The sequence below is a fragment of the Penaeus japonicus genome, unplaced genomic scaffold, assembly GCF_977035675.1.
Source record: "Penaeus japonicus unplaced genomic scaffold, GWHDUDI00000001_assembly GWHDUDI00000022, whole genome shotgun sequence".
Taxonomy (NCBI): domain Eukaryota; kingdom Metazoa; phylum Arthropoda; class Malacostraca; order Decapoda; family Penaeidae; genus Penaeus; species Penaeus japonicus.
The window spans coordinates 5,068,554-5,078,295 of record NW_028234424.1 but is presented as its reverse complement, the minus strand read 5'-3'; the positions used below and the strand labels follow the sequence as shown (position 1 = coordinate 5,078,295).

Sequence of the window (9,742 nt, the reverse complement as noted above, 5' to 3'; positions counted from 1 at the left end):
ATTCAGCTTGAATCCTGCCTTCGAAAGGAGTTGGAGAGTTTCATCCAGATGACTAAGATGCTCCTCAAAGGTCTTGCTGTGAATGATCACGTCATCTAGATAGGCGAGAGTATGCCTCCCAAGGACGCTACTTAGCACGATGTTGATCGTCCTTTGGAAGGTCGTTGGAGCAGTGGCTAGCCCGAATGGAAGGCGGACGAATTGCAGGAGCCTCCGGCCATCTGAAAAGGCTGTCTTTGGTCGGTCTGCTTTCTCCACTTCGATGCTCCAGTAGGCGCTTCTCGAATCCAAACAGGTAAAAATGTTAGTATCTCCGAGCTCGTCCAACAGTTCATCAATGCGTGGGAGAGGGTAAGTGTCGGCCACTGTAACTGCGTTCAGTCCCCTGTAGTCTACACAAAATCTAAGGGAACCGTCCTTCTTGCGCACAAGTACTACAGGGCTGAGCCAAGGACTACTTGAAGGTTCGACAACTCCTGCTGCCAACATCTTATCACATTCCTGACGTATAACTGACTTGGTAGATTCAGGAAGTCTCCACTGCCGGTTGACAACGGGCCTCTCCTCCTGAGTTACGATTTTATGAGTGATTCCTGGTACTGCTCCAATGTCTTGCTTCGTGCCGGTAAATAAATGCTTGTAACGAAGCAGTAACTCCTCGGTTTGTGATCTTTGACCTTCCTCTAGATGGTCGAGAGGAAACTCAAAGGCTGGGGCAGATTGCTGACTGATGTCCTCGTTGATAGGGAGGTTATCCATGACTGCTACTGCAGCTGATGGGCTCAGATCCACTTCGGGGAAGATCGTGAAATCGTCGCTGGTGTAACCAAAGTCGTAGCAACCATGATCAAGGTCAAATGCATCTTCCTCGAATGTTTCTGGAGGCGAATAAGTCATTGCATCTGGAACAGAAGTGTGGTTCAGGTGCAAGGGGGTGGCGTCGTCCGGGGCGATGACCTCTCCCGATTTTGCTGTGGAAAAAACTTCTGCAATTTCGGTGATCATAGCAATGCATGCTCCACTCCTTATTCGATGTGGTTTTTGGTCACTGTTCACAGCCCAGACACTCAAGGTGTGGTCAGAGACATGTGCAACTGTGGCTGGCATTAAGAGAGGTCCTTGGGTACGTCCTGTAATCAGGCCCGTTTTCAGGTTGCAATCCTTGGGTACTCGTGCAGCCACAAAACATGCAGACCTTGCGGGAACAATGACGGAATCCTTGCTATGCACAGCGTAATCCCCACTGCAGGGTGTTGTTCTGCCAGGTGAAGTGTGGAGGACACTAATGCTAAGGCTTGGCTCGTCAGTGAAGATGATGGGCGTCCTGTGGTCATTGAGCTGTAGGTATGATTTCTTGGTTTCCTTAAAGATGACAATCTTAAAGTCAAACCTTCGTAAAAAATCCATGCCTAACAAGAGATCACCTGGGAAATTAATGTTAGTCACACAGGACACGTGATGCCAGCACGAGATTTCAGACGACACTTTAAGGTTCAAGGTAACTTCTCCCTCAACTTCAATAGTGGTTCCACTCACTCCTCTCACGTATCTGCCAGAGATATTGGCACGTCGAGCTTTTAGCAGAGCTAAAGCTGAGGGTTTGATCAAGGAGACTTCAGACCCAGTGTCTAAGAAGCAAGTGAATGATCGACCCTGGATCTGCAGGTCTACAAGAGGACGCCCTGATGTTAGTGCTGATTCAATGGAGTAGATCGTCGGTCCCGACTCCGATGCTCCTGAGTCCGTCTGGAACGTCTGATTGCGGCATAGATCCTGGGGCTGTCCCATTGTAGTGATTGCCAGCAGAGGGAGGGACGTATCTTTGACCCTGCTGGCGGCCTGGAAAGGGGCACTGTGATGCGTAATGTCCCAGCTGTCGGCAACTATAGCATCTACGGTCAGCAAGGAAGTTGGCACCCTGTGCGGGGGCAGCGTTCCGTGATGCCCGGCACTCGCTGGTGTCATGGCTGGGCAGTTGGTGGAAGTGACACCACTTCCCTCTTCGCTGACGAGGCGGAGTCCGTGGTGGTCCAGCAATAGCTTCCACGGGAGCTGCTTGAGGTTGGCGAGGGTAGGGACGGCTGTAAGGACGTGATTGCTCGCCATCCTTTTTGTATGCATTGCGGCAATTCCAGGCTTTCTGGGCAGCCTCGACGAGGTGGCTGACAGATGCACTTTCACATGTGGAGAGCAGCTCACCCAGCCACTGAGGCACTCCTGTCAAAAAGTGTCGCTTGACGAGCTCGTCTGGATCACCGATTGCCTCTGGGTGATCTCTCCACCCCTGGGATACCACTCCATCCAATTGCATGTAGAAGTCCCAGGGTGCTTGGTCTGGCGTCATCTTGTAGTCAGACAGCAGTCTGTAGAAGTCGCCACTGGAACAGGTTCCTCGGAACTTGGCCCGTAGTCGCCCCTTGAAGGAATTCCAGTCGGTGATGTGGTCGAAGTGGCGACTGTTGACGATTGCCTCCGCGTTCCCACGCACGTGAGATCGAGCAACAGATATCCTTGCCTCGTCCGTCTTGGGCCGCACGATGTTCTCGATCGCACGAATCCAGGTCTCAATCTCTTGGTTCTTGCGTAGTGGTTGGTTGGCAGACACTTCAGCACGAAATAGCGGGATACTGTCAAGCGGGACCGTGTACGAAATAATCGTCGGGGTGTCAGACGCCGGTGCCTGTGTGCCGGCAAAAGGGCCAGGTCTGTGGATACCTATCTGCGCCCTCAGTTCCCGATTTTCTGCCCGAAGCTCCCTCATCTCCGTCCGCAAAGCACGAAGAGCTTCGGTCAATTCCTCGTACATCGTTAAAGAATGCCTCACGTCCTGAACCGCACCTTGGACGTCTGGCGAATCACTGCTAAGGGCTCCACCTGAGCTTGTTCGTTCGGGCGTGGGGTCCCGAGACGTACCCTTCTGGCTTTTCTTGGGAGGCATGTCACGCTAGTACGCACACCTAAAACTATCCAGAGTTAAATCAAAGGGCCCACACAGCGTAACCCTAGCTAAGGTCACTGCTTTCCGATGCAATGGATGAAAACCTTAGGGCACAAAAGAAAACTCGTATAGCACTTAAACAAAAGCATAAAATTCACAAAAGAAATAAAACACTGAAATAAGTTCCAAACTGATCAGCGGAGATCCTTAAAACACAAACTACAATTAAACGTAACACGCAATAAAATCGAAAATAGAATAAAAGGCTAAAGGCGCAAAAAGAAGCCAAATTAAAAGTCACTAGAAAAAGCTACTTATTCCAGCGAAACAAAACGCACAAACAAATGAACCCAAAGCGAGTGTAAGTTAATAATTTCTCACGCAGGCACTGCACTTCAAAGTCCGAGATCATCATTTATTTTCAAAGGTTTTCACTAAGAACATCACGTTCACTGTTCACTAGTTCAATTTACGAGCCACAAAATCCATTAGACACTCTGGACAAGGAATGTGATAAATGCTGCAGTAAATAAATACAGTGTAAACAGATAACTGAAATTATGCAAGTATAATATTAAAATATAAAATAGCACAATAAAAGGGAGGCATATGGGGTTCCTCGAATCATAAAACTAATACCGAACTTCTTTTAAAGTCCGTAAAAATTAGACTTATGAAATAGCATAAATGAACCAAGAAAAAAAATATATATCTATGCTAACATTCGATCCACAAGCTGCCATCAATAATTCTTATGTAAGGGCGAGTCTGCTCTCTAGTAGGCATATTATGTGCCCTTTTAAAATTACAGTAGATGGGTTGGTAGCGTGGGAAGATTTTACGGAAAACGGACAAGTCGAATTTATACTGAGATGCTAAGATTTTACTTTCAAATATACGTTACATTTGAAGAGGCTTTGCTTAAATAGGATCGTATAATTCACACAGGAAAATATAAGTTAGAACACTTTATTGATAAAGCATCACACAGGTTTGTACGTAACTTATCTTGTAAAAATAAAAGTTGGTCGAAGGAAATAACGCCAAAAAGGTAGCCGATCCGATCTGTCTGCTGCTCCGCCTCCTTACTCCGTCTCTCCGTCCGCTGTTCTGTCCGTCTTGGCGCCAATGCTCTCTCTGCGACCTCCCTCGCCTGACCCGACCCGAGGTTGTCCAAAACATTCCGGGTAAACGACCTCGGATGGTAGTTCGGAGCGGTCGAATGGATGAGAGGAGGATCGTCAGGTTGTTCGGGAACATTCAAGATGTCAAATCTCGTAATTCGATGTTTTCGTATCACTACACATGCACAGCGTAGACGCGTAAAAATCTACAATTATGCAATTAGGCACATACTACAAGCGGATGTCTACGCCCGTATATATGTACACAACACTCATATATAACAGCTTCTACACATGCATACGCACGCACGTGAATTATAATGTGTCCATACATTATAATTTGTTTAATAGTGTCAGCACAGTTGTAATCTTCTAAATGATAAAGAAATAAGAAGTGGAGAATAAATATTGCTTAAACATTTGTAAATTAGTCAGAGTAAGATTAGATGAAGATAAAGAAATACAGATTTCTAATTAGTATAATAATTTTACTGTCTGCATTTCCTTCGTCATCAGGCATTAAGAGTTTTTTTCCAGTTACTGGCTTGTGCATTCATAGTTTTGGAACTAATTGGGGCATATAATGGAGGAAATCTTCCATGTTGTTTAATCCCATGAATGCACACACTACTGATACTTATGTGGATAATGAGCATCATGATACGTTTGCTTCCATAAGAACAAAAGAAATAATTTTACTTCTGATTCATTTTCTTTGTTTAACCCTTCCAAAAAGTGCCACATCTTAAGACGTTTGGCTTGGCTGGACATATTTAGGTGTTATGTTTCCTAACAATTTTAAGACTTTTGGTATGATATAATCAGTATTTGAAATGATGCATTAGGTACACAACTCGAGGAATAACTAGTTTTTCCTTAAAGAAGGAAATGTAGTGTTAAAGTGATCTGATTCTGAGAAAAAGTCCTGTAATGGAAGGGTTAAGCCATAAGCACACACACAATTGATAAATATTTTTTTAAATATTTAGCTGGTTAAAATTATTTTAATTTGAATATCGGTAGTACTAGGAACCTTGGTAGTTTAATTATCTATTTTGAAAGTTTTCAAAATTGATCATTAAATCACTCTTGATTTAAATCATACAACTCTGCTGGTGTGTATACAGTAGATCATTGGTTTTCAAACTATTTCGTATGAGGGCACACCAAGAAACAACTAATATTTTGGCGGCACACCTGCCCTTTGATGTGTTAGGTACTTGTCCTGATATGAGCTACATGGCTTACTCTTGCTAGCAACTGCCCTTGTCTTCGTCAGGTTTACACTCGGGACAGTAGAATTAGGCTCATCTACCATCACGTCACTTCTACAAGCCTACTCATCACATTTACGCTTCTTTATGAACATATAGTGTTCTGTTAAGATAATTTGTAAACACATTTGAGAACATTAATATTATTAATCATTACCCATTATTTATTAAAATCCCTGTTGTTACTAGCCTTATCTTCAGTGTTACTCATTATCATTGCAATATTCATCAACTTTTATATTTTTGTAATTATCATTATCCGTATTATCATTATAATAGCTACAGTTGTTACCATAGCTATCATTAGTATAGTTATTATCATGGTCATCATTATCATTATCATCCATCATTTTATCATCATTATGGTTATGATTCTTATGGTTATTACAATCATAATTATAGAGTAAGAATGAGAGTGTATGTATGAGTTTCCCTGCAAACCTGCAAAAGAATCCAATTGATCAATAATCTTTTTTTGTGGCAACAGTAAAAAGAAGGTGTAACTTAACTATTTTATGAACACCAGTTACACAAAAAGTAACTATTTAACAACATATTTGTTTATTTTGAAAACAAATTTTGCATTTGCACTTACAAGGGATAATACAACTATGACACCAACCTTGTTGGCACAATTAAATTAGATCACTACAAAACACTGCATAATATCATACTTTACATCTAACAGATAATGAAACAATTCATGTATAATCAATACAGAAATAATATTTGTAATGCTGAACAGGAGTGCCAAGGGCCATACACTACAGTACTTTTCTTTAAAGAAACTTATGAAGTCCCCTTCAAGTGCGGGCTTGTCGTGTGTGTTTGATTGTTTGTGTGGTGAGCGTGTGGTGAGCGTGTGGTGAGCGTGTGGTGAGTGTGTGGTGAGCGTGTGGTGAGCGTGTGGTGAGCGTGTGGTATGTGTGTGGTATGTGTGTGTGGTGTGTGTGGTGTGCGTGGTGTGTGTGTGGTGTGCGTGGTGTGTGTGTGGTGTGCGTGGTGTGTGTGTGGTGTGCGTGGTGTGTGTGTGGTGTGCGTGGTGTGTGTGTGGTGTGCGTGGTGTGTGTGTGGTGTGCGTGGTGTGTGTGTGGTGTGGTGAGGGTGTGGTGAGGGTGTGGTGTGCGTGTGGTGTGCGTGTGGTGTGCGTGTGGTGTGTGTGTGGTGTGCGTGTGGTGAGGGTGTGTGTGTGTGGTGAGGGTGTGTGTGTGTGTGGTAAGGGTGTGTGTGTGTGTGGTGAGGGTGTGTGTGTGTGGTATGTGTGTGTGTTGTGTGTGTGGTGTGTGTGGTGTGTGCGTGGTGTGCGTGTGGTGAGGGTGTGTGTGTGTAGTGAGGGTGTGTGTGTGTAGTGAGGGTGTGTGTGTGGAGAGAGGGTGTGTGTGTGTGTGTGTGTTGAAGGTGAGGGTGTGCGTGTGTATTTATGTAATATCATAATATATCCATTTAAATTTTTAAACAAAAAGTATTTATTTTCATTCTGTCAATCAAGATGGGTAAGACAAAATCCATTCCATGTTAGTTTAATTACACATACATACTATGAAGGAAGTTGAATTACCTCTCATAAACTCAAATATTTGTACATTTAAAGATTCTATCAGTCTACACATGTGACCTCGGCCTGCCCCGCCCTCTTCCTCGCCCTTTGCGAAGAGCAGATCCCTTGGAGGAGGAGGATCCTGTGGCTGATGACTTATTCTGCCGTCCGCTGTCTAGCTCTACTACCAAAGGCCCGCTGCTCCGCCTTGACCTCAGGCTGATTCCTCCACTCAAGGTAAAAGTCCTGGTCACAATGCCTTGCTGCTGCTGCTGTTGTGATGATTTAGAGGTACTGCTGCTGCTGGTTGACTCAGTGGTACTGGTAGTGGTAGTAGTGGTGGTGGTGGTGGTGGTGGTGGTAGTGGTGGTTGTGGTGGTAGTGCCAGGGACACACTGAGTGCTTGCTTGGGATGTGGATGTTACCGGCTGTTGGCTGCTAGTTACTACCATTTTCTTTGTGTCACTGGCTTTGATGCTAGTGCTGCTGCCATTGCTATCCCCCATGACTGTCGTTGTTGCTGTCGATGTTGATGGTGATGATTGAGATGTGGAGGCCGATGAGCTGACTGTGACTTCAGGTTGAATCACAGAGGAATCAACTGAGCTGATTATGTGAATGCTGGCTTCGGTGGCCATGGAAGTGGGTGACACAGGGTTCCTGGCTCGCTCACTCATTTCCGACGCAGCCACCAACAAAGCCAACTCACCCGCTGGCACCACAGAGGGCCTTGTGGTTGTGGCAGGTGCATTACCCATAATTTTAGGGGACACAGCACCTTGTGTTGCCATACTCTTTGGCAGCAGGGAAGTAGAAGTGGCAAGTGTAAGGGGTTTTGATGGGGCGAGGATGGATGAGCTCACAGATGACTTGGAGACAGCAGCCAGGATAGTGGACGTGGTCAAAGGCGTACCTGTGGCCATGACTGTAGGAGACATGATATTAGTAGCTGCTGGTGTGAGGGCCACAGTAGTAAGAGACCCTGGAGTGGTACTGGAGGAAGATACAGCAGTTCCAGGTGTAGCAGTGGTGACCAACATAACGGTGGGGCGTGTCGCAGTGGCTGGATTCAGCATGCGGGTGCTGCCAATGGGGCGGCTACCAGGGGAGGTCATGAGAGGGCGCACAAGGCGGGGACTGGAGGTCAGGATCACCCTCCCCCTACCACTTCCCCCCATCATGCCTCCCCCGTTATTGCTCACACCCCCTGCACTCACCACCACCGAGCCCATGCTGAGGGAGAGGGACTCTGTGGAAGCACTGGTGGTACTGCCTGCAGCAGGAACACCCAGGGTGTTGGTGATGACCATGGAGGGACTTGCCATCCTCACACTGGAGGCTGATGTCACATTGGTCAGTAGGAAGGATGCAGCTGATGTTTTAGGGCTCCCAGAATACACCCTGACCCCACTGTTACTGCCACTGCCACTCCCACGTGGGCTCACAGCACTACCTGCAAATTCAGTGTCAAGAAACTTTAAAATTCATGTAAGCTCAGAGAAACAAAAATGCTGAAGCTTCAAAATTACTATCAGTCACCAAGTATTAAGACATTTCCCAATGACAAGGCAAGAATTGACAAATCCCACTAAAGAAAATCGAATCATACCTCTCAAAGATGCCTGAGTGTCTGTGGCCACCTCACTTGTGGACAGCAGAATGGAGGTGGTAATGGGGGTGGCCAGCTTGTTGCCAAGTGCCCCACCATTCATGTTGATGCCGCCCTTCCCATTAGCTTGAGAGCCCGAGGCAGTAGGTACCCCTAACCCTACAATGTTGCCTAAGGATGCACTCATTCCCAAGCCCTTGGAAGTATCTGGTGTAAGTTTGGTGGTTGAGGTGGTAGTGCTTGTTGTGGTGGCAAGGGCTTGCAATACTGGACGTGACTTAGTGGATGGGCGACCACGTTTGTTCCAGCCCACAGGTGTGACAATGGTGCTGCCCATGATCTGGTAAAATTACAGATATTAAATGACTAAGACTGTATTATACTTGGATGAAAGAATATACATTTGCAATGTACATCTCACATTGTCATCCTGATCAAAGAAAATATGTAAGATAGCTATAGTAATTAAATGCAAAATAATATATGCTATCATTATTGTCCTCCTCCTCATCAAACACCATTCAAATCAAACACAATCCCACAAAAAGAAACCAGACCCTCCAGATAATTCTGTCTCACCTTCCTGGCCTGCACATCAGACACATTCGGCGACGTGGTGATTACTGTAGCAAGTGACCCCGCGGTGGTGACGGCAGTGGTAGGAGAGAACATGGGAGGAGTTTCCTTCAACAGTTTTCCTGTTAAACTGCTTAACATTAGTCCTCCTGCTGTCCCTATTCCTGCTCCTCCTGCTATGGTCCTGCCGCTGATGTTGCTACTGCCATTGCTCCCACTTCCACTAAGAGTGTTGGTACTGGGGGTGTCCTATGGAAGGTGGATGCCTTAGTGCTTCTGGTGAATGTTTGAATAAAGGCTTATAGGTTTAAAATGTACTGTCTTTTTTTTTCTTTTTTTTGTGGGGGAGGGGGGATTGGGGGCTATGTTACTGTGCTTATCTTTTTTTAACCCTCTCTGGACGGGTAGTACACTACGGTACCGCGCATTCAAGGGCCGTTCGCTGGGCGACACCATACGGCGTCGTTTATTTAACTGATTTAGGCCTATGCGTTCGAGAGCCCCGGCATTGTAACATGCAAGGCTGGAATGCCCCCGTCGTGACTGGGTTAATATATTTCTGTTGATGATTTTTTTAGAGCCTAACTGTTTGACATGATATTTTCTTCGTCACTAATTGTATTTACTTTTAATTTGCAAAGGATGATCATAATGTAGGTACATCAGTACTAGTGTGACTGTGTA

The 9,742-nt window shown here is 45.5% G+C and overlaps 1 protein-coding gene across 2 annotated transcripts in view; it reads right to left on the bottom strand.

Annotated features, from left to right (window-relative positions):
- Positions 1-6,641: 6,641 nt before the first annotated feature.
- Positions 6,642-9,742, bottom strand: part of Rcd1 (Reduction in Cnn dots 1) — a 50,065-nt gene continuing 46,964 nt past the window's right edge. For both annotated transcript variants that reach the window (XM_086549363.1, XM_086549364.1), the window contains 3 exons: positions 9,062-9,307; positions 8,483-8,822; positions 6,642-8,326 (listed from right to left, as the gene is read on the bottom strand). In XM_086549363.1, the coding sequence (XP_086405489.1) occupies positions 6,939-8,326; positions 8,483-8,822; positions 9,062-9,307 (1,974 nt within the window). In that variant the 3' untranslated portion in view covers positions 6,642-6,938. The remainder of the gene's footprint in view (positions 8,327-8,482; positions 8,823-9,061; positions 9,308-9,742) is intronic.